Here is a 25,811-nt window from a genome sequence, read left to right as displayed (position 1 = left end):
TTCATCCTAGTAGGTTTTTTTTTTAGGGCTTATTGGGTATTATTTTCCGAAATTCTGTTAGATTTTCCATGGTTCAGAATTTTGATCTATATGAAATTTTGTATCATGCAAAATGTCAACTCGATCTGATCTGTTATCAACGAAATATTAAGTTTTTTCTTCAATTTTCTTCTAGCATTTTCCTGGTTCTGATACAACATGAAATTTGTATGAGGCTTGAAACTATTATTTAACATTTGAAAACAGAACATCATCTCGATGGTATTTGTTCGTTTAAAACTATGTATTAGGTAATACATAATTACGGAACCCCTAGAACGATTTTCCCCATAAACGAACTTGACCACGGCATTCAAAATAGGAACCTACATGGAAATTTTCAAGTTTTTCAACAGCTTCCGTACGTGAGTTATCTTGTTCACGGACGAGTTTGCACTTCTCATTGAGACCAGCTCAAAATTCGAAAATCTCACATATTGAGCGCTCAAAATGCAAATATGAATGACTCCAAAACAACTCAAGGTAGGAAAACTTATCGTTCGGATTTTTTATTTCTTTCAAAATATTCTTTTTGTATTATCTATGATTCCAATGATGTGAGCATATCGAAACTTTGAAAGGCTTATGAAATTCTCATTTCATATCAACACCCAGAATCCCAACTCTGTCGGTTTTTTTTGGTCAGATATTGGCTAATTTCTTTCGATATTTCCCATTCATTTTCTATGATTCTGGATATGCGATAAACATTAAATTTGGCACAAGAATTCAAATTGTATGCACACTTTCATCTCAATCGAATCAGCAGTTTTCAGATAACAAAAAAAAAAGGAAATTTCACTCATCAAGGGTAATTAAGGTCTAAAACTATCCAGTAACTCAAAGTTTCCAAGTTTTTTCATTCGAGAGTAAACGTGTTCACGGCCGGCCGGTACTACAACCTCTGAAAAACAACCTCAATGCAGAAACTTTCACCGCAGCAAAAAAAAACACCACAAAACGTCAAACTTCATAAGAACCATACCATCGTCTTCACAGGGAACCTCGACCTCCTACGTCCTTCCTCGTAGTCCTCACTCAAACCCTTGTACCACATCGAGGAACCCACCGTATCACATTCAACACCTCACAAAGAAAAAAACACAACAATCCACAAAAAAAAAGAAAAAATTCTATTCGCATTCCACCTCAGTCAACGAGACACCAAAATCTTCCTTCCTAATATTCCAAACTTTCGCTGAAAAACTGCAAATATCGCCCACAGCGATTAAAAAAAAAAGTTTTTCTTTTTTTCGTACGCCACGATCGTACGTCAACTTATCTAACGTCAAGCGACAGACAAGACCGACTTCGCGCCGTCCCGACAACCGAATAGATAATAAATGGGATAATAGGAGAAACAAACCCGCAGAGAGGTCGAGGCGGAGGGGGGAGGGGGACGCCTCCCCCCCCTCCAACCCGCCTTCGTTGCTGAGCCGTAGCGACGCGTCGTACGGAACCTACTAGAGCGTTTGACATCGTGCGCCGCTTTGCGTAGGAAAAGTTAAGGTAGTTACGAAACTGCTGGGAGAGAACTAGGCCCGGTGCACACATCCGACTTTTGCAGTCACGACGCCGTTGTGGTGTCGTACTTGCGGCCTGTGGTACAAAGAATCAAATGGGAGCATGCACACTACCCGCCGTGCCGTTGCGACGTCGTAACTGCCATCATACGATCGTTTTTTCGTAGCATGTCCCTCTAGGCCGCAACTGGGCCGCAGTCGTACATGCGATCTCTCAGTACTCTATTCCAAATTGGCCCGCGCACACATACGACGTTTGTCGTGAGTTCGCACAAAATGGCGGAGAGGGAATTGGATATTGAGCTATTCATTGAAGAACTAAAATGAGATGATGTCATCAGAAAAATTTATTGGGTAGTAGTATGTTGTTCTCATCAATTCTTCGAACAACCTTATTTTCAACAATTCATCTCTATTTCTCATGATCGGTGAGTCCGCTGGTAGCCTATATATTTTCTTCCGAACGATTTTATCATTGTCTATAGTTATTGCGAATGTAATAAAGTGTCTCATTCAAACTCTTATTGATAAAAATTTAAATTCAATTTTTGAAACAGCTAGAGATTTCAAGATCATATGAGTGACAGTTTCGTAGAAATCATGAAAAACTGAAAAAGTTTTAAATTTTTAAGATCCAACAAATACAATGCGCACTAGTTTCCCATTCAGCATCATGAATGTAATACTTTCTGGACTTATTTGATTATAATCAAATAAGTCCAGAAAGTATTACTGGATGTGGGAAACTATTGCACATTGAATTGATCCGGCTCCGCAACCACGCCGGTGTAGTATGTAGTGTGCATTGAATAGGTACGACACCGCAACGGGTGTCGTAACTGCAAAAGTCGGATGTGTGCACCGGGCCCTAACCGTTGTCGCTAAAACGGGTAAGTCATTTTTTTTTCGCGAACGGCCCCCGTATGTCCGAATCGGGAACAATGGGAAAGTCGACCGTGGCCGACTTGATACGGCCGAACGGGAGATGTACGAGGTGTGGCGGAAAATGTGACGACCTGAGGTAGAGCAGCTATGTCAATTTTAGTCCCGACTCTTCCTCTTCGAAAAATTTATGAAATCTGCCGAAAATTTTCAAATATCTCAATAATAGTAATACGCTTTATTAGTGTGACATCACACACCGCCATTTTTGGTTCTCCTGTCAGTGTTCGGAATCCAAACCAACAAAATTTCATTCAAATTAGTACGTTGTCGTTGAAGAAATTGGCTTATTTTGTTAAATGAGGTTATTTAAGGAACGATTTTACTATTAATTGATAGACAGAAGGCACGAGATTAATGCCAACAAGTTCGAAGTTGAAGTTCAACTAATAAACACGGCTTTTCACAAAATCTGGGGAATGACACAGGATTCAAACTAACTGGTATTACTGATAGATACCGTTTAGATGTATATTTCAAGTATAGACCACTTCGTCCATTTTATGGTCAACATAATCGGCCTAGTGAGCGAACACTGATTTTACTCTTCTCGATTCAAAACCATCAACAAAACAATACCGAAGAGAATATTGCTGCTGTAGCGCAAAGTGTTGAACAAGACGCCGAAATGTTGATACGTCGCCGTTCACAACTTGTTGGCCTTTGTCTTCCGATTTACACGCCCATAAAATAAAGCTCATGCAAGAATTAAAGCCAAATGACCATAGTTTACGTAGCATTTTTGCTGATTGGGCTAATTTGACCAGAGATTTTTATCGAAGAATTGTGTTTAGTGATTTATATAGCTCATTTCTGGCTACATGGCTTCTCCAATATGCAAAATATGGAGCAAGCAATAAACTAATCACTATTACATCCATTAAAATTGACTTTTTGGCGGCCTTGCCATGCTGACTGATTATTTGTTTCCAAAAATGAATCAGCTAGACATCGACGACATTTAGTTCCAGCAAGATGGTCAACTTGCCAGACAGCGCTCCTTATCATCAATTTATAGCAGATTCAATTTGGTGACAACTTTATTTCCAAAAGAGGGCCTGATAACTGGCCCCCTTGTTCTCGAGACTTACAGCCTCTCAATCACGGTGTAGGGGCTATGCTAAATCATTGGTTTATGCCGACTCTTTGAGCCATTGGAAGCTAATATTCAAGTCACCATTGGCCAGATTCATTGGAAAAGTAGTGGAAATTTGAACTGATGTAACAGACTATGTGATTTGTAGCCACGGCGGACATTTTTGAAAAATATACACAAAAACACCAACACCTAAAGTAAATCTGTTTGTAATATATTCGGTTTCGTGAAAACGCGAGAACCGCATCTCTATCCATAACCTAGAAACTACGAATTTGGGACAGCCTGTACAGTTAATCATAAAACACCCCGTATAAGGCACACGAACGCTTCAAAGTATATTACATAGAGCTAAAAACATCAATCAAACACATCCCGCATAATTTCTACCATATGTATCGAATCTCGTTATTATATACGGACGTATATCTGTATAAGCGAACGTATATCTGTTCAAGACCCAGTATATACTTTTTTTTTTCTTCGCTCATTCGCGTTTTTCGAACTGTTTGTCAAATCCGTACCGATCGGCGGGCTTCAACTTGCCGCCACACTATCGCTAAATCTCATATGTTCATTTCCCACAGCCCGACAAATATATTTAACGTTTGCATGTAGGTATAGATTTCGGCAATACCGTTTGCCCGTTGCTCCAACTAATACGAAATCCTAATTATCGGACGTATTTAGCGTTTTAATCTGTTTTAACGACGTTCGGCAGTCGATAAAACGTATTGCAGATTCGAGGGGGTCCTGGAAGCGGCTCGAATCGAGCCTAGAAGGGACGCGATTCCGTAGGGTGGACGTCAAAAGAACGGTGAAGCGAAAATATCGCTCAATAGGTTACGGGCCCAGTCAGTAAAAATATTTTTTCTTGAAAACTCCACTTATTCGTCGACAAAGTCACTTTCAAGAGTGATAAATGTACTCAAACGCTGCTCTAACTTTTCAATGTCTATTCTTCCCTTTCAAAAAGTCTTCAACTTCGGCAATCACTTCTTTATTTGAACCAAATTTGTTTCCCTGGAGCATTCTTTTGACGTCTGCAGAAAGCCAGTAATCATTGAGGGTCAGATGTGAAGAATAAGCTGGTTGGTTAAGCAAAAGAATCTTCTTGGATTTTTAAATGATCAATCCCTCTTTTAGAAATTGCTCACGCGTTGCAAGATCAACAATATTTTATGTTACACACCAAAATTCATTTTAAATTCAAATAATGTGAAATTCTTCATTAAATACTTACAGAAGCATTTTCCCTGTAAAGTTTAAAATACGAAGTATTTCGTGCAGAAAAGTTTAGTGACCAACATACATTTGAAGAATTTGAAGAATTCCCAAGATCTAATGAAATTGCTTCAGATAAGATTCTTAGTAGAAAATATTCCAAGAACCATAGTAAATTTACCAACGTATTCAGTTAATTCTGGCATTATTCGCTTGCAAAATTCAATTTTGAGAATAAATGATTAGATGCATGTTTTCCATCATCTCGGTAGACTTGTCGACGAACAATATGTGTTAAAATGCAAACTCACATCTATGAATGGACTTATCTTTTGTTTGTATAAAAATTTAATTATTTGCGATTCATCCACTCAATATATTTTTAATGTATTCATTAAGTCTGCTTTCCGATTTTTTTTATCTCTTTGGAGCAAAAAAATACTGCCTATAGTGTATTGAGATCAAGAATGAAATTTGTCCACCCCTGTCTACCCTTAAGCTAAGCCTTCAAATTTCAAGTATTTAAATCCTTTCATGCAAAAGTTATTACACGGTTATTATACGGTCTGACAAAATATAATTTTAGGAAAAATTTGTCATCAGACATCAAGATCTATAGATTAAATTAAAGACCTTGGATTAAAATCACTTCAAAATTGATAGAGCGATCTGATCCATGATCCATCGCTCGAAAATAGATCCCTAGTCCAGTAGTTCAAACGATCAACCCCCACAATCGAAACCTCTATGATCCAATTCAAAACACCAATATCTCTATGTCCACAAAACGCGTAATCTGTGACAGAACCATAACCTTCATGGAATCAACCACAGATCGTTGACCATAGAAATTGAGGAAACGATCCGAAGCACGACAGCATTTCATCTATGACTCAAAAATAGTTCTCTAATCCAGTAGTTCAAACGATCAACCCCTCACAATCGAAACCTCTGTGATAAATTCAAAACACCAATATCTCTATGTCCGCGAAAAGCGTAATCTATGACAGAACCATAACCTTCACGGAATCAACCACAGTTCGTCGACCATCGAAATCCAGGAAACGAACCGAAACACGACCGCGTTTCATCTATGACTCACCACCACCTCGTCGAGACGTCGAATTTTTCCAGCGCGTATGCATAGAATCCCAATTCCCAAACCGTCGCCGCGTTTTCGTTTTCGACGCAGAAAAACGAAAGTAAAAGCGAATTGCCTACGCTGTCGGAAGCGCGGTATTTTCCGACCTTGAATTTTTTTTACCAGCGCACTGAGCGTATCGTCCGAGATAGAGCGTTGCCCACGCACGCACAACGTTGGACTTTTAATTTACGGTCTAACCTTGACGAATTCTTCTCGTTGATCGCGATCAGGATGCATAGAATTGTGGAAAATCGTTGACATATTTCCGTACGAAACGTGTGCCTGAACTGTCAAAACAGGTTGGTGGGGGATCGTTTGTAGATGAATATATTTCATTTTTCGCCGACAAATGGCTTAATCAGTGAATTTTTTTGATTCACCATAGATATTTTGATATCTATGAAATTCAGGTTTATTTAAGATTTCGACTGATACAAAACAGTGATATTACTCGAAACGAAATATTACTCGACTTGTGTCTGCATCATAAAGTTATTCTCGATTGAACTAATTCTCGTCATTTGCGGAAGGTTTTAATTTTCTGCTTTAATATGAAATCTGCGACTAGGGCTCATCGAATGATCTCAAATACCTATGGTGAGGCCGCTATTAGTGAAAAACGTGCCGAAAGTGGTTTCAATGCTTCAAGAACGGTGATTTTGACGTCGAAGTCCAGCGTGGTGGAAGAGAGAAGGTTTTCGAAGATGCTGAATTGGAGGCATTACTTGATCAAGACTCGTGTCAAACGCAGAAAAAAAACAGAATGTTAGATGGGAGTATTCCAGAAGAATTATTCTATATAAATTGAGGTAATTAATTTCAGGATGTTTCTAAATTGGAGATCATTTTAAGAAAAAAACTCCTATTAACATGGGACCGCAAACGCTTTGCTTTCGAGATACAGGGTGTTTTTTTCTCATAGCACCTTGCCTTCACAAGATATTTAATTTGATTGATACACTTATTTCGAATGCAAATCTACAGGGTTATATTTTCTCCGAAAAAATGCCTGCCTCTTTTCTCCAGATCTTTATTTTGGTGGACCGCTGGTAGTTTAGACAAATGTAAAAAGAAGATTTGATCCAGTACTACAATTTTTGGTTTTTGTAGTTTTGTCGTATCTGACACCAATATCTTAAGAAAATTTCACTAGATATTCTCAGAAAAATCCAAGTTATAATAGAGATCCAGTTAGTAATCTGTGATACATGAATTAATTAAAAATTTTGGTACTCATTTTTCCAATCTATAGCGAAGCTTCGATAAGCTGTATCTCGAAAATAAAACTTTTGCGGGCACATGTTTATACGACTTTTTTTTCTTAAAATCACCCAAAGAATCTCTCATTTTCCTTTGTACCTTTAATTAAGGAAGACCGAGTACAGTCAAAATACATAAGAAACAAGAATTTCTATATCAAGGGATAAAAATCAAATATTTTGTTATCAAATTCCAATTCACAATCATCAATTATGTGACAGTCATCGAAAAAATCCTCGAATAAAGTATAAATGAAAAAAAAAAAGTGTTTTTACTGACTGGGCCCATAACTTATTGGGGGAAGTGTTAATGCTCCCACTGTTTAACCCCGCAGTCGATTAGCGCACTGGAACTTTCGACTCCCTCGATCCACCGTGGGAAAAAGGCCGTCGGAACGAAAATAACGGAACGCGTCTATAAATAATTCATCTCGCACCCTCTTCACCGCGATCCGACGCTCAATTAACCCTTCGAAATTCTAACCTCGTATTATTACGACACCTGTCATTCGCGTCGTCGGCTCATGCACCCGATGACGCGGAATTCTATGAACGCGATCGACTGGAATTTCTCAAGGTTAGCCCAAAATTAGGCTGGATGACAATTCGAGAACTAATGGAATAATATTTATTTGATTATTTCGGTTTTTACTAGACTAACGTTTATTTTGAACGAGTTATGGAGTTTATTAGGTCCTTTTTCTTCTTCTTCTTTAACCACGATAGTGGCTTCTATGGGTCCGCTCAAGCATGTACTCAGATTTGTTGTTTACTCAATGTACTCTGTGTTTCTTACATATAACTATATTCATTCAAAACGATATAGTAAAATTGTGGATTTGAAAATAAATCACAATCCGACAACGTAATCTAACCGTGTTGGGGACATGTGAAAATTGCGTATACTCCCTCTTTCTATGTATATTACTCTATGGCATCATCCCATTGTAACACCATCAAATGCTCACAACTTTTTAAATATGCCGAATCTGGTAAAATTAATTCAAATCTTATTTAAAAAAAATAGTATATTATTCAACGAGCGGTAATGTAGGTCATAACTCACGAAGATGATGTTTGCAGCACGAGCCGCAGGCGAGTGCTGTAATTCATCAAGTGAGTTATGACCATTACCGCAAGTTGAATACTATACTTTATCTACGACTTTATCAATAAATACTAAGAAAAAATACAGACTTAGAATATAGACAGAAGGAACGGGAAATAAACATATGTGCTCGATCCCGTACAAGAGAGATGGAAACTTAGTGCCACCAATCACAATCGAACAAGCTTCGGCTAGCTCGAATCCAGTATTGAGTACAGACATAGAACTTTATTGAAAAACCGAAATAGTTGCCTATAAAAATGAATTAAAATATACCAAGAAATATTCCCTGTAAACGATGACTTAATGATCTTACTGCTACACCAATCTTGGAAATTTTTTCAAACTCCTTTATATTTTTTCGGGCAATTAATTCTATATGGTAACATTAGCTATTTGTCTTTTGGAAATGTATACCTATATAATATTTCATCTTCACTATCTGAATTAATCGTTTTCAGCAAAACATTCACAATAATTAGATAATAATAATAATAATAATAATAATGAAGTTTATTCAGATATCAACTTAATTTGAAAACGTCAAGAGTGACATTCCCTCGGACATTCCTCCCCTCAATAACAATAATGGAATGTTCCCTTCCGGCCAATCGAATAGAAGCAGAGAAGTATAGAAGCACAGATCCATATTTTCCGATTTATTATAGTGAGTTATAGTAGTGAGTTATTATAACTCACGGCTGTTGGTTAATAGATACTATTAATTGCTCAAAAGCAGTTGAATAATGAATATATAATTCAATAGGAGTAGATTAAAATAATTACTTCAAAATAATCCAATATATTTCTATATCATATCGGAAGATCATCCATTTTCTCAAATTGTTAATCTGCAAGTGTTGGTCACTTCGAGATAGACCACCCACACTCTACACTAACACCGCACCTTTCATAGGACCCAGCGTCTCGTCTCCAGAAACTCACTTAACAAACGCGAATCGCTCTAAAACGGTCATAAATAATTCAACCCCCGTATACACGTATACTTTATCCGGAAACAATTAAAATTGAAGGAATGGTAAAAACGCTAAAGTCTTCCCCAAGTCGTCCATAACCTGTTTCGAACGCCTGAGAACCCGAGTCTCTTATCTTCATCGATATCTAACAGGTGTGCAAATAGCACACGGGAATGATCTAGTGGTAATAAGGAAACGTAGTTGATGCCCCCGAAGCTTCCTGTTCTACAGGATTGACCCCTGTTAACCTGAGTGGTCTACACTCTACATCCCCTCAGGTCTTCTAGGCGGTGTCACCCTCATATATGTATAGGAAATGACCATTAGTTGTAGGGTTGGGGGGGTCAAGAATTGATGCATTTATACCTTCACACGATATTTAATGGATTCGGTCTTTACTTGATGTACATTCATTATCGAATGAATTCATCAATATTTTAATATTAACAGTTGTTATAACATTAGTTTTCGATAAAATTTGGATTAATAAACAAACCAAAGACGCATTACGTTTAGCATACACAACGTAAAAGAAAATAGCGATAAAAAATTCATTGGTTTACTTTGCTAAATACTTGAGAGGGAACATCAACACGTGGCTCTTCAAAACGAAATTATATGATATTTCATCTTACAAATCACCGATTTTGATGAGGTTTTCACATAATCTTTCCTTTAACAAGTGAAACATGAAAGAAAGTAAATATTTTCAAATTGCGGATGAAAAAAATGGTAACTTCATCTTTTGCAAAAAAAATTTATATCTACTTTGTACAAAGAACTAATATATTATTAATATATTCGTGAAAAAAAAAACTATAAAAATTATTACAAAGGAGGTAAAACTAAAATTGTGTGATAGTCGTCTTATAGTGCTACCCTCAACTTATTTGCTTCGAAAAAAGAAATGAAGATGAAGTAAATGAGCAACTTCGTACACAGTACAAAGTTTGTTCAGCCAGAGCGTTTAACTGATAGGCGAAAAACCACGAATTAAAGAATTACCAACCCCCCTCTATATCTCTGAAACGGTAATTAATGTCTATGATCTGTTGTGAGTATCATAAAAACCAAAAAATTAGTGAAAAAAAATGTGTTTGAATTTTTTTAATATCTCGAACGGAAACCAAGCTATGGCGAAATATTCGAAGAAGACCTGACAATACAAGAGCATGAGACTCTCAATCTTAGGGTAGTGGGTTCGAGCCCCACGTTGGGCGCCAATTTTTAATGTAACATACAGTTGTAGAGGCTTCAGTATCACCGGCTAGCAAGTTATTGGGGGCGCCACCTTCTTTAAGCAAATGATATTAAGGATGATACTAAACTCAGGGTGTGGGAGTATTGAAAATTCAAAGAAGGAAATGTAGCCACTAGATAGTTTATTCGAATACAACTGCATGCACATCAACAAAGAGATCGGGTTGCTTGAAGATTTTTTCTCTAATAGATAGTTCCCGAGATGCTTTCAGTGAGTATCGAATTTGGGACACCCTGTACAATATATTTTGGAATAATTAATAATTTGGAAATTTTATCGAAGACAATAAAAATAGATCTGAATGGGAATAAATCCAGAGTCTACAAGTTGATTTTCAATGATCCTCTTTTGGTTTACATTGGACACACAGAAAGATCATTCAAAGAGATCAGAAATATTATTCAACGAAGTTATTTCGATTTTGATGAAAAAAAATCAATTTCTAAACGTTTTTGAAGCGTGTATCTTTCGAAAATCGAATTAATAAATCTACTGAACACCATCGAAATGAGAAATGTCAAAAAATAGGTCTTCTTGGTGTTGCATTTTTTATGCCAGAGTATAAAATTCCTGAACTGATAATCAAAGAATCATATCTCCTTCTTTCTCTTCCAAAACGAGAATTTCTAAAAAATCTCAGGAAACTGCCTGTAGCTTTCTCGACATATCGACGAATATGGAGTATGATTCAAGCACGTGTGTGTGTGTGAACTCTTTGTTTATCCGTATACCTACTTCCTCGAACGCTGGAAAAAAATATTAAAATGCTCGAACAAAGGAAATAAGTTCGAACTATTGAATTTCCCTCTAAAGCACGTGACTCAGTCTGCCATTAAACTTTACCGTATTTGTTGCATTCCTTCGGATTGCTCATTAAATCGATTCACCAGAAATCGTAATTGGTAATCGAATACCAAAGTTGAAATTCCCTTGAGAAATGGTTGTTTTCACCACCACAACTGTTGGTGGTATCGATATGGATACCGAACTAAAAATTGCAAATTGTACAGAAAAGATTATGTAATGATACATATTTTTATTATTTTGATTCGTTGATATTCAGCTTTAAGATTCAACGATCTGGAGATCATAGGACCATATTTGCAACCCTGGATTTAATATCTTCAAAAATCACGAATCATCGAAAACTTTTTTCCATGAACGTTAAAAAACGTCAACTTTATTAACATGAAGCTAGGAGGTACAATTCAAATGAAGCGTTCGAAAAAGAGAAAAAAGTCGACCGGAGTCGCATCGAGAGAATATGGTGGCTATACGATTTGAAGAGTCTTTGGCCAGAAATTCCTTCACAATGATAGTTTTTTGCGCTATTGCCAATTTCAATGATATTTTTCTTTAAATTCTCCATTGAATGTCTTTCACTTCTTGTCAAAAATTCAGAAAAATCAGAAAAACCTGTCAACATCGCAATGTTTGTATGCAAGGAGAATCTTAAAAAAAAAACACTTTTTCATTTACTACTTTTCCAGATTCGGCTCAAGTGAAAAGTTATTATGATTTCACAATGAGTTAATACAATCCTATCGTTTAGATATTTACACCATCGAGATAATACAGAATTCAATCATTGTGAATATGGAAATTCTATGAATTATATCATTTATTTATATGAACGTTGCCAGATTCATTATGAGATATCAGAATTACATCGTAAATATCTTGCATTGTCCTCGACAGAGCGTTTCTGACAATGACTGTTTCATATATTTTTCTATATCTTGTTTTCTGTTCGAACTTTTCGACAAATCTTCGGCTAAAAACCGCGTTGAAAACTATAGAATGTCCCATCAAAAAAAATTCTCGTCTGTATTTACAAGACGATAATTAGTTTCTATCTGGACAAATGGACAAAAATATTGTACTAAATTCCTCAGATACTGTGTTAATAAATCCAAAACCACCCTCCTCCCAAAATGCGACGTTGCCCCGTTTCCGGAAAATACTGAGATTCCAAGAGAAAAATCAAAATGCGACGTTGTCGCGTTTCCGGAAAATAATGAGATTTCAAGAAAAATCAAAACGCGACGTTGTCACGTTTCCGGAAAATACTGAGATTTCAGGGGGGAAAAAACTAATACGTAGAACTCGGGAATTGACGCAAATCGCAGCACGTTCCTCCGAGCGGTCCAGAGACCGATGTTATCAACCTCTTCGGCCGACGGACGTCGGACCCAAACACCCGATTATTATTTCCATGTCTGCGAACGTGCTGCAGCCGTCCGTTACTCCTATCCCGCAGGGAGGTAGAGGGTCCGAGGGGAGCGTTTTACGATTTTCCGAAAATAGAAAACAATGTGCAACGCACAGGAACGGAGGTGAGTCTCGTTACGTGCACAAGACAAGGGCTAATTTTAAACTCTCTTCGGCAGAGTCGGACGTCATAGAACGGGGGAGGGGAGAATAAGAACGATACCGGAGCACGTGATTGGGGTCGGTTTTCTTCTTCGATTGGGGTTGAAACTGTTGAGGTAGAGGGAGGTTGGAGGAAGAAGAAGGTAATTGTTGGAATGTACAACTCGATTGACGTGGATGGCAACAGGTTACGTCTTAAGTGTTTGGATGTAAAGAAAATGAGGAAGTCACGTGAATTGATAGGTGTTGAGAAGATTCCATCCTCTTCCTGCTGTGAGAACCTTGGAGTATTTTTCGATTGTCGACTGAGATTAAGGGGGCATATCTCGGTGCTGTTGAGAAATTCTTTTCTGGCACCACGTTATTTGCATCGCCAGAGACAGTTTTCAGATTTCCATTTACGTAGGCATCTCTGCGAAACTCTTGTGCTGTCCAAGCTGAGCTATGGATTGACAGTTTTTTATCCTTGCCTAGATTCTATCGAGATATATAGGTTGCAAAAAGTGCAGAATTCGTGCTGCCGCTAAGTTTTAGGTTTGAGAAAATAGATTGAGTGATAGAATAAATTCGTGGCTCAGGGTAGAAAATATTTTTCGGCTCCAGATGAGTATGTAGACCAAGTTGGTCTACAGACGAGATGTTCACCGTGTTGCTTTAAGGCATGGGCAGAGGCTCATGCTGCCTCGATTTGGTTCAGCCATATTTCAGCGCTCTTTCACCTTTAATGCGGTGAAATTGCATAATGAGATGCTAATCTTTGAACTCATTGAGAAAAGAATTGAAGAGTGTTTTATTTCCAAGCCAGTTACAGATTTTGTAGATGAGTTTCATGTTTGGTGATATTCATGATGTATATTATTTATGTTGTATTTCCTTTCATTAATTTTTATTTTTGTTATTTTCTTTATCTGTATTTTGTTAGGGGTTGAGTGGAGTAGCCTTGGCTAGACTTCACCCCTTGAATTTGCCAAATAAAGAAGGATGATCGCAGTGTACCAAACTTTTGAAAGGAAAATTCCCTATTTGATATATTTTTCAGCAAAAATTCCCTGCACCTCTTATATTGCCAAAAATTGTCGAATTACTCATTAAAAAGATATAAACAAAAACAACGAACACACTTTGTTTTGTTTTCAATATGACAAAAACAAAAAACAGAACTATTATAAATAAAATTGTAGACATATACAAAAAGAATAGTCGAAATAAAGAAATGACCATCACAAAAGTTTTTCAGCCTTAGCTTAGTAAACAAAGCAAAAGGGTCCAGCCACGAAGTTGAGAATTAGAGTTCTATAGTTGACAAGTAAATGCTAAACAAATTCTAAATAATTATATCTTATTAGCGCCCATACCAGGATTTTTATAAATCTCTATTGAAACATGATGTTATCTCAAAAATTTCCCAAATTCAGTGATTTCATGAAAAAATTCCCTTGTCCCTTTTAATTGTTAAAATTCCCCTGAAAGGGAAAATTCACTGCAGTTGGGAACACTGGAAGATTGTGTATTCATGCGCAATTGGCACTCTCGCAGATCCAGAGGCACCCGACTTTACGTCAGTGCTTTCTCAATTTTTTTTTCGATATTCTGCTAGAATTTTTTTAATGTTAGTGTCTTGAATGCAAGTAGGCCTTAGGAAGAAATATTTCTTGAGAAATAAATTCCCGAATAGTGTATTTTAATAATTATTATATATTATTTCGACAAACGGCTTATTTTTTCAACCCTTTTTTGACATATGGACTTTCTTTTGGGACATCGTGTACATAAGGTCCCGAAATTAAGTCACCTTGATAAAGAAATTAGCAGCATAATCTTCGCCTCTACTCTTTCCTTTAATATTATCATTAAAAACCCGAAAACATATTCAACTATACAACCGCCGATAAACAATGACGTATCGGGTCGACTTTAAACCGTTGAAATAATCAAAGTTTCGGATCAGTGCATAATAATTATGGACGATGATCATTACTCTTGCAATTTTTAGCGGTCTCAAATGCGGATATTTCTTGTTGACCTCCGATAAACTCCTCGACCATCTTTTTTTATTTCTAATAAATATAAATTTTCATCGAATAACAAAAACAATATCATTCTTATGCAAAGACCAAACAAAGAAGAACAACAAAACAATTAAAACTCTCTCTTCAATATAATAGCGTTAATAAATTTTTTACCGAACTTATTTTGCTACCTCTTTTTTGAGACACCCTGTATCTAACAAAATCGTCTCAGTTGAAATTCATAACTCTAGAACGGCTGACAGATTTCTATGATCTTCGATTTATTGGATTGGGGGGATTGCGTCCCCGAATAGAACTTTCAAAATATAAAAACAATCCACGATGAAAAAAAAAGTGTAAATAGAAAAATAAGACAACCATGAAGGTACGAAGAAAATTGTAGTGATCAAAGACTTTATCGCCAACATGGGCGACCAGAGTATATTAATATTACCCTCAGCAGACGTCAGGATAGGAAATGTTCAATAGGTTATGGGCCTTCGACAATTGATGACCAAGTATAGGTTGACACGTCATTTTGACAAACATTATGTTTGCTGCCGATCAAAGAATGGGATGAGATTACACAAAAGGTTGTTCTGCATTCGAGATGAAGTAAAAACTATATCAAATTACAGGATTATGATATACAAAATCCAAAAGCGTAAGAATTCAGAATAAGTTTGAGATTTCCATCGAAAATAAACATTTTGTGAATCAGTTGGAATTAAATTTGCAATGATTACATGTATTTATATTTCCCAAATCTCACAGCATTTGTAGTTACCATAATCTGATCCACAAGCATTTAACGAATCGTTTCGACAACAATGTCGTCCTCGCCAGAAGCTAAGAGTGAAAAACTTTTACAGTGTGGTAACTACAACTTCAGTATACTATTACGACCACTGCAAACTCAAAAACTTCATTTTCGAAATCAATTCTTTCAGCGAAACGAGAGTCAAATCTTTGGCATGACAACGCTTGCTAAATTTATTCCAAGTCTCAGTCGAACAAACCCCTCAAAAGCTCACGACTTCATCCCAATTTTTTCAACCTACAAAACTGTACCTGTTCATCGCCCTATAAAATAATAACAAAAAAAAAGTAGCACAATATATCTAGGCACTATTCACCTCCACATACATATAATAACAATAACAAAAAAATCTCGCCGATCGGTGTAAAATATCATCGATATAAAACACTCTCAAAGTGCAGCATTGTAAAATTGCCTTCGCCTTTAAAAAAAAATGTCCCCAGTACTTCTCCGACAATAGGAAACTCGATACGGAAGGACACCCCGTCCGGCCCCATAGATAATCCTCGACTCTTCTTCTTCTTCTTTTCTATCCCGATACACAGTCTAATCCGCTCGAGACAGGGACGTTCGAGAGGGTAGGGTAAAAGGACACCAGACGGAAGTGGCTCTTTGAGCGTCTCAAGACCCTTAACAACGCTATACGTTGAAAGAAAAATAGACATAGGGGTCTCAGAGGTGATATCATGTAACTCGATCAATCTATAGGGGTCACCAGTTGATTTTGTTCCGAATAAACTATCGATAAGCCTTTTCATCTGATAATAATTGGGATATTACAATGATTTCCAGTCTACCAAATTCTATCAAAAATCGGACAAGCAAAATGTGTCTTATTGAGATTCCGGTTGTTTCACTTTTGCGCATGAGCAAGTCAAACTGTTTATACTCGGATTCGGGAAAATTTCTGTTTGCGCATGCCCAACGCGCACCTTTCAACTCCAATTTGCATGTGGCCATCTGTTAAAATCGGATGAAAATTGTATCAGTTAGGGCTGCTACAAGGACTTGTCGACACAGACAGAGAGACATGAAACCAATGTAGGTATGTAACATAATTTGATTTCGCGGCGTAAATATTTGTCACCCGCAGACACTTCACTGACACTTATGACATGCAGCAAAATCAAATGTATGTAACATAATTTGATTTTGCTGCGTGCATATTTGTCAACCGCAGACACTCCACTGACACTTATGACTAATAGGCATGCAGCAAAATCATAAATACATGTATCATCATTTGATTTTGCTGCGTGCATATTTACCATAAGTGTCAGCGGTTTAATCGATAATTGATATTCAGGTTTGAACCTTGACCGTTATGGTCTAGTAACCTAACCGCATTATTAGGGAATAACCATAGAGGTAGGAAAAAAACCAAACACTCACCACCCACTGTTGGTCCAACGTCTGCTGAGGCTCCTCCTTGGCCTGTCTTATGTGTCCACTGTGTCCCTTAACGCCCTTGGCGGGCGACAGCCTGGGCGCAGGCCGGGCGCTAAAAGGAAAGTAAGGGCTGTCAGCGGCGAAGGGTTCACCAGCCGCCTGGGTAGGACTTGTGCCCGGACCCGCCGAGGCACCATATCCTGGAGGGGCTGGGCTCAACGCGTAAGCCTGCAAATAAAAAAAAAAGATGGTGAAATTTCGGATAAGTCAACTTGCGGAACGGTTTCAATTTTTTTCTGATGAACACTCGGCGATATTATGGAAGTTTGCATCGATTTGCACGCCTATGGAAGGCGGAACAACCCTGCGACGCCTATGGCGTTGATACAAGATGTTCCCAAATTGGAGGTATAATAGGTGTACAACTCTGCTTCCGCCATTTTGCAATCGATGGCTGTAGCGGTGAGTGGTAGTCGAAATAATTAGATCGTAGATTTCATACAACGAGCTTAGGTGTTTGTAAACATAACGCCATCGAAATGTTAGTCGAATTGTGTCTGCCTCATAAAGTTATTCCCGATTAAACAAGTCAGCTTACGAGCCAACTTCTCCTCATTTGCGATAGGTTTCAATTTTCTGCTTTAACATTAAGAAATCTGCGGCTCAGGCTCATTGAATGCTCTCAAATACCTATTGTGAGGCCGTTCTTAGTGAAAGAACGTGCCGAGAGTGGTTTTAACGCTTCAAGAACGGTGATTTCGACGTCGAACACCAGAATGGCGGTGAAAGAGAGATGGATGCAGAATTGGAGGTACTACTTGATCAAGACTCGTGTCAAACGCAACAAGACTTGACAGAATCATTGAGAGTGACGCATTAAGCCATTTCAAAACGCCTGAAAGTCATGGCAATGATTCAGAAACAAGGAAATTGGGTGCCGTACGAGTTGAAGCCGAGATATGTTGAATGGCGTTTGTTTGCTTGTGAACAGCTGCTTGCAAGGCAAGGACGGAAGGGATTTCGGCTTCGCATTGAGACTGGAGATGAAAAATGGGTTCATTACGATAATCCCAAGCGCAGAAGATCATGGGGATATTCCGGTCATGCTTCCACGTCGACGGCCAAACCGAATATTCACGGTTCCAAGGTCATGCTCAGTATTTGGTGAGACCAGCTCGGCGTAGAGTTGTTAAAACCGATTGAAACAATCACAGGCGATCGTTATTGAACGCAATTAATGCGTTTGTGCCGAACATTGAAAGACAAACAGCCGCAATACAACGAAACATGATAAAGTGATTTAACAGCATGACAATGCTCGACCCCATGTTGCGAAAGTGGTCAAGACATAGATAGTAGCGGCCAGCGATGGACAATACTCAGAATCATAACCAGTTTGTTACAATAAAGCCTCGAATTTCGGAAAAAACTGCGGAAGCAAAGTTGTCTATGTAAAAAAATTAGAAAAGTCCTGCATCTCCAAAACAAAATCGCGTACAGGATCTAAATCCTCTGCGATTAATGTTTATACTCCAATAAACTATATTATTATTATCAAAGCGCTTTTCGGTCCATATTCATAGGACTTTTTATTCTTAAAATTATCCAAGGAATCTCTCATTCCTGTCGATCTAACATTTCATAGGATTTATGGTAGGTTTTTCATTTCCTTTTCCGCTTTGAGAGAGATTGTGCAATAGGTACTTTCTAGCACCGTGCTTTAGACATGAATTCTTCATTTCCCATTCAGAAGAAAGAGAACTTGAATCTATTTTGCCTATAAATCTGATTGTACTCACCATGCCATTATCTATGTTCCCATATGGAGGTTGAAAACTGTTTTTTTCTGGAAAATAAAAAAAAGATTATGAATATTTCAAGTAATTCCATCAAAAGTCTTTATGAAATATAAATAGTAAGAGAAACTATCGTAGGTTGTGCCTGCGAAACACCAATTTATTTGAAATGTTTCTTACGGTTTTCCGGTCTTGTTAATTATATAGTGAATCAATTGAAGGATAAATGATTTCAAATACTAATTAGTAGATCGACTTATAATGATTTTATATGTTTCTATCCCAATTCGTTCATAAATAACTGAATTAATTAATAAAATACCTAACCTAACAGGAAAAGTCGAAACCTAACCTCCAAAGTCAACCTCCCAAACCACAGAAAACCCTGCCTAACCTCAATCGAAAAATCCTGCAAAAGCGATCGCTTGAGAGGGGTTGCGGGCTTCAAAACCGCCCCCACCCGTGCTGAAACGGGTCTTCCGTGTCCATCCCAATTAAATAATGCCGGCGACACATTGAGATAGCATTCAGGTCCAGATATTACCGAAAGGGGGGAACGGCGTGTTCCCGACGTGTGCGACGGACCGTGCACCGGGGGAATACATTAGGACAGGAGGTCGTCTTATCGCTAATTATCGGCAAAAGTTCGAAATATCCTACCCGGTCGCCGCCGCGGCCGATCGAAGCAAGTACCGGCTGTGCGGATCCACCGAGAAGAGACTAAAGGGTATATAGTTTAAGAAAACATGGATTCCTTTGAACGATTCCGAAGATTTATCATTGAAAATAATAAATCAAAATAATCGAGTAAACCGCAAACACACCACTGACACTTATGGCAAATATGCAAGCAGCAGAATCAAATGATACATTTGATTTTGCTGCATGCATATTTGTCAACCGCAGACACTTCAGTGACACTTATAACGAATATACACGCAGCAAAATACAATGCACATTTGATTTTTCTTAGTGCATATTTGTCAACCGCAGACACTCCAATGACACTTATGGCAAATATGTATGCAGCAAAATCAAATTTATGTATCATTTGATTTTGCTGCGTGCATATTTGTCAACCGCAGACATTTCAGTGACACTTATGACAAATATGTATGCAGCAAAATCCAATGCTACATTTGATTTTTCTTAGTGCATATTTGTCAACCACAGACACTCCAATGACACTTATGACAAATATGCGTGCAGCAAAATCAAATGTATGTAGCATTATTTGATTTTGCTGCGTGCATATTTACCATAAGTGTCTGCGGTTTAGTCGATCATTTAGATTGAGGTTTAAACCTTGAACGTTATGGTCTAGTAACCTAACCGCAGTAGTAGGGAATAACCATGGGGGTAGGACTATCATATTAAAAATAATTGAATAAACACCGTGCTAGCGAGTTTAGAATCGTTCTGTTGAGGAGAGATCTGTATTAAATTTTTTTGACATGGATTACACCCTTACTCGTTAGGGTTAGTTTAATGGAATCAAGGTTTTAATTATGCATTTGATTTTGTCATAAGTGTCAGTGAAGTGACTGAAGATCATTCTATCATTTTAGTTTATATATTATTTCCAATAATGAACTTTTGGATTCGTTCAAGAAATGGATGTTTCTGGTCCTAACTGAGAATTTCTTATTTCATATCTGTCTGTACAGGGTGTCCTGACTTCTATGCTCACAGAAAGCACTTCGAGAACCATAAGACTTAGAGAAAAAATTTTCAAGTATGCGTTCTCTTTTTTTCGAAATAATAAGATATCAGATCGTAAATATCTTGCTTCGTTCTCGATTTAGCATAAAAATTACTGATGAAAACGTTTCAGCATTTTTCGAATATCTCAAACGGAAATCCAATTATAGCAAAATTTTTGAGAGAGTCATTTTTCAGAAACGCCCTGTAACTCTAGAATGAATGATCTGTTTTCTCATATCGTATTATTTCGAAAAAAGAGATCGGGGGTCCTTAAAGATTTTTTCTCCAAGTCCTATAGTTCTCGAGATAGCTCCAATGGGCATCGTTTTGGGACACCCCCTGTACATATTCAAATCGTACGACCCCCGTACAAGTAGAAATAAGTTCACCTTCAGGTTCTGCGTAAGAAACAGAGCGGAATGATAATACATCATTATTTAAAAGCGTAATGCCGTATATTTCTGAATGAGATTCCTCAAAAACATCTGCCCACGTCGACCAATAGCGTCCGAGGCTCGTATATATGTTCCTTCTATATGTTCTTTCGCTTTTCGTTTTCTCATTCCAGTTTTTGTTCTTGCAACGTTACCAAGGTATCAATTTTCGTCGATAACGTTATTTCTGGTTTTGATCTTGGTGTACGAAATGGAGAAGTCGATGACGAAAGTGATTATTATGACTCGAGCAAATTTCTCTTTCGCAAGTTTAACAACCACCCGAGAGAAAAAATTAAACAGCCAATTTTACAATATGGTTCGATATTTCCTCTTTTATAGCAAAATATCCCGAGAAAAAAATTAGTCCTAAGCGACTAAAAAACCATATGCATAAATATATAGGGTTTTCCTCTAGCGATGATACAATTTAAAATAAAATAATAAACTAACCTAACCTTACCTAAATTATTTAGTGAGACAAGTTTTATTTTATTTGAGATGTTACATTATGTCAATTTTCAAGCATTTTTTCAATTAAATTGGCTGTAGGTATATTTAATCAATGGTAGGTTCAATTTTTAATTGCTCAATTATTGTTGGATTATCCCCAAAAAAAGAAATCACAAGCCCTGAGAGAATAATTAACTGGACCATTTATTGAGATAATTTGATCGCCAAATTTAGTTTTCAATGAATAGATTGTTTCGAAGGCTGAGTGGCAGGTGGCACCGTCTTGTTGAAAGTACATATCCTCCAGATTATTCTCAATAACAGCAGGAGAAAAATAATTCAACATTGTTATGTATTGACTGTTACTCTTCGAACATTTTCTTCAATGAAATATGGACCAACCACTATGTCAGCATGAATTGCACAGCACACTGTAACTTTATTTGGATGTATTAATGTCTCAACAGTTTCGGAAGAATTTTCATCACTCCAAATTCTGCAATTCCGTTTGTTTAGATAACCATTTGATCAAAAATTAGCCTCATCATTTTTCATTAAAATTGTTCATCATTTTCGAGTTATTCAAGAGCAAAATCAGAAAAAAAGACGTTTTATGGTGGTCTTATGGCTTCAGTTCTTGAACCAGTTGGATTTTGTACAGATGTAACTTTACCTACATACATTTAGATGTAGAATGACAATGTACAGAATTTTGCAAAAGATTATGTTGACCGCGTAAGCAGAATAAGAAAAATTTCGAGAATATCAAACACAAAAATTATAAATAAACAAATATTTCCTTAACAACAAAACCGGCAGAGTTGAGATTTTGAGTGTCGATATGAAATAACATTTCAAGCTACGTGCAACATTTGCAGCAGATCACATAGTCAGACCATAGAAAATTCAAGAAAGGGAACAAACTGTGTAACATAAAGTTATTAGAAATTATGTGAGAATTAATCTCAGAGTAATAAACATAGATAGAGGCAGCATATGTCATTTCCAGTAAGCAAATTTTGTCCCCAACATGAACTATCAAATTTGACATGAAGCGCGCGGAAATGAAAATATCAGAGATACGATATTTCACTCAATTCGCGAGTCTCTCTACAAAAAACGCACTTCTTATGTCCCATAGTGAATCAACGTTTCATATCAACTCAAAATATATTGAAATAAATACCTAAATATATCAGAAATTCGGAAAACAAACTTCAAGCGCGACAAACGACGTGAAACAACCGATGACACTAGGAGAACAAAAGTTGCCAAACCTTGGATTTCAGCAGGTAGATACAGAAAATAACAAATATTCTGCTCATCATAAACTCGACAATTAGGAAAAATATCGGATTCCAAATATTCAAATTTGCATATTTAATCAAGAATCACTCAAATAAATATATTTCATACAATATAAAACACATTCATAACGATATACATAGTAAAATTGTGGATTTGAAAATATATCACAATGCGACAACGTAATCTAACCATGTTGGGGACATGTAAAAATTGCGTTTACTCCTCTATCTATGTTTGTTACTCTATGGAGTTAATCTATCGTCACTTTTTTATTATTCAAATAAAAATTGCTTCTCTACACAGTAGCTTATTCAGATTTCGAATAACTATTGAATCTGAAAAAGCTACTTTGTAGCGAAGAAAATTGTTTTTAAATAATAAGAATTTCTAAATAAAATAACTGTCATTTAATTTGGATTGAAATGAACTTTCATCGAGTCAATCCAATAAAATTATTCTTAAAGGGTGTACCAATAAAAACGAAAAAAAAATTTCAGCTACAACTTCCTCCTCGTCAAAACCCCCCAGTATATGTATAAAATAAATCCGCAAATGAGAAACGTACAACAATTCGATTTCCGTCATCGGTTACCTGACCAAACCGAGAACCGCTACATAAACTCATCGTTTGAACTAGTTCCCCAATAAAACTCGATTCTTGTCGGACGACAGATGGTCCCGACCGGCACTTAAAAAATTGCTACGCGTTCCTCGGCTCATTTCGGTACTTGGGGACGCCATAAGGGATAGATCGGACAGCATCTCCACCCTTGGATCGGGCTCGGCGCCAAGACGATCACTATCTGGTCGAGGAAGCAAGAAAAAAAACGATTAAAATCGGATTTAATAGGAATATTTAGAACCACCCTGTATAAAAGGAGAACATACACAGAAAAAGTTTTCGAAAAATTGATTTTTCAAATTTTGTTTCCTTGATATTTTGCCTTCAAAATTCATGGATCGTATTCTGGACCTATGAGGATCAATGCGTTAAAGCAATTGATGTTTGCTTTGCTGCAAATTGCATGCAAAAAGCTCTTCTAGTCCCTGAGAAAACTCTGGATGACGGACGAATTTTATTTATTCCAACTTTGGATTCAAACACCACAAAAACAACAGAAAAATTCAGATGTAAACCTACAAACTGCCGCGAAAACAAATGATTTCCTTGTGCCAACCGACTCCATTAAAAAGTCACGTGATCCGAACTGTCAAGTGCGATTTTGACAGGAGTTTGGTTATGTTTGACCAACGGGCGTCCAATCTAAGGTTTTTCAATGAAAAAATCTCGTTAAAGTTAAAAATTGGACATCTTATATTTGTTAATTGTTATTTGGTTACATTAACAACGTAATTGAACAATACGACATGAAACTTATACTTGCTAATTGTGATTTAAAGCTACCTAAATCCACATTAAATATAAACCTTTTCAGGAAAGCACTGACAACAAGTGACAAGCTAAAACTGGAATAATTCAAACATATGTATTATCAATTTATGAGAAACAAATTGGATTGAGTGAACTTGAGATGACGTCAGTTTGAAGTAAACGAGTGTGCCATTTGCATTTTTGTTCATTTGCGTTTAGTGGTCTGCTGCAAATTTTGATATTTCTACAATAAATTATGCTATTATTTTGATAAATCTTCCTTATAAAAAGTTAATTGAAAACTCAGGAAATTCAAACAAAATTCAATTCCAACCATAAACAGATTGCTATAGTAAGAATTTCATGAATCAATGTAATCTGTAAAATGAAGTACTATTGCTTCTTGAGAAATAATATTTATGCGAATTGAAAATATTAATTTTAGATGTGTTCAATAAAAATCTATCAAAAATAGCCTATTATAAAATTTGCGGAGAAATATGCTCTAAATATGCATTATTGAAAATAATAAACTGAAGTCTTTACTGCAAGGAACATTTATGAATCTCAATGAACAAATTTCAATTTCTAAAATCATTCTTTCTTTGAAAGACGAAGATATTGATACATTGAAATGTTAACAAAAGAATTATTTGCACTACATCAAAATCACTAATTTTTTAATTGTAAAAATTTCATATATTCCAATAAAATTAAAATTTGATATGAAACACAAGTGAATAAACTTCCAAACAGACTAAAAAGCGAGACAAATGCAAAATAGACAATCGAAACTAGTATATCTGAAAAACACCAATTATGTCACAATTGAAATTGTTGACCCTATCATTCACACTTTTTTTTTTCACTTGAAGTAGTCGTCGAACTCCAATACCGATTTTTTCCAGTTATTGTTTGGATAACGGTGAAAAATCTCACGGAACCACTAGGACAGAGTTCAAGTACTGGCCTTTTATCAACTAAAATCGAAAGAACTGCTGATCCAGTCAAATTTCAAGAGGTTACATGGAAATCGCATGCAAAATCAAGATCTCTACAGGAAAACATGAAAAATAAGATATACCTAACGGCATAAAAATATTCAGAACAAACTGAGAAGCGGATAAATCATAAATTCCGAGCAAAACGAGAATCACGTCAACAGTTATATCCATGGTTAAAACAGCCTTGCAGATTTACGACACACAGAAAAATTTACAACAAGTAAATACGTGATAAAAACAATATTGTCAAGATTATAACTACCTAGGCGATCTTCAAAATTGTCAAGAAGTTACCTGTCTATTACCAGAGATAATAAACCAGATATGCCCTTTTCATGGTTTAACATAACACCTACAACAATTTGTTGTAGATAATTACAACTGTCATCCTTTGTAACACCTTGGAAATAAATCAAGCAAAAAAAGTAATTGAACAGGTGACCGAAACCGAAATAAAAAGAATCAAAAAGTTAAAATTGATTCATACCTTTTCAACTCATTCACTGCTTTCAATAATCTCAAGAAATTCAGATGGACTTGGACATCTAGTAAGAAAATACAAGGGAACTCCGTATG

The 25,811-nt window shown here is 36.6% G+C and overlaps 1 protein-coding gene across 12 annotated transcripts in view; it reads right to left on the bottom strand.

The window, feature by feature from the left end:
- Positions 1-25,811, bottom strand: part of LOC123688653 (protein daughterless-like) — a 47,796-nt gene that overhangs the window by 21,095 nt on the left and 890 nt on the right. For 11 of the 12 annotated variants that reach the window (XM_045627253.1, XM_045627261.1, XM_045627254.1 and 8 more), the window contains exons 2-3: positions 18,964-19,010; positions 17,168-17,392 (exon numbers count right to left, since the gene is read on the bottom strand). In XM_045627253.1, the coding sequence (XP_045483209.1) occupies positions 17,168-17,392; positions 18,964-19,010 (272 nt within the window). Of the gene's footprint in view, positions 1-1,024; positions 1,379-17,167; positions 17,393-18,963; positions 19,011-25,811 lie in introns of those variants that run through there. The other variant, XM_045627265.1, reaches the window with a different exon arrangement.

The sequence above is a fragment of the Harmonia axyridis genome, chromosome 1 (assembly GCF_914767665.1).
Source record: "Harmonia axyridis chromosome 1, icHarAxyr1.1, whole genome shotgun sequence".
In the NCBI taxonomy this organism is placed as follows: Eukaryota; Metazoa; Arthropoda; class Insecta; order Coleoptera; family Coccinellidae; genus Harmonia; species Harmonia axyridis.
The sequence above is the reverse complement of the archived record's forward strand: the minus strand, read 5'-3'. Positions and strand labels throughout refer to the sequence as shown.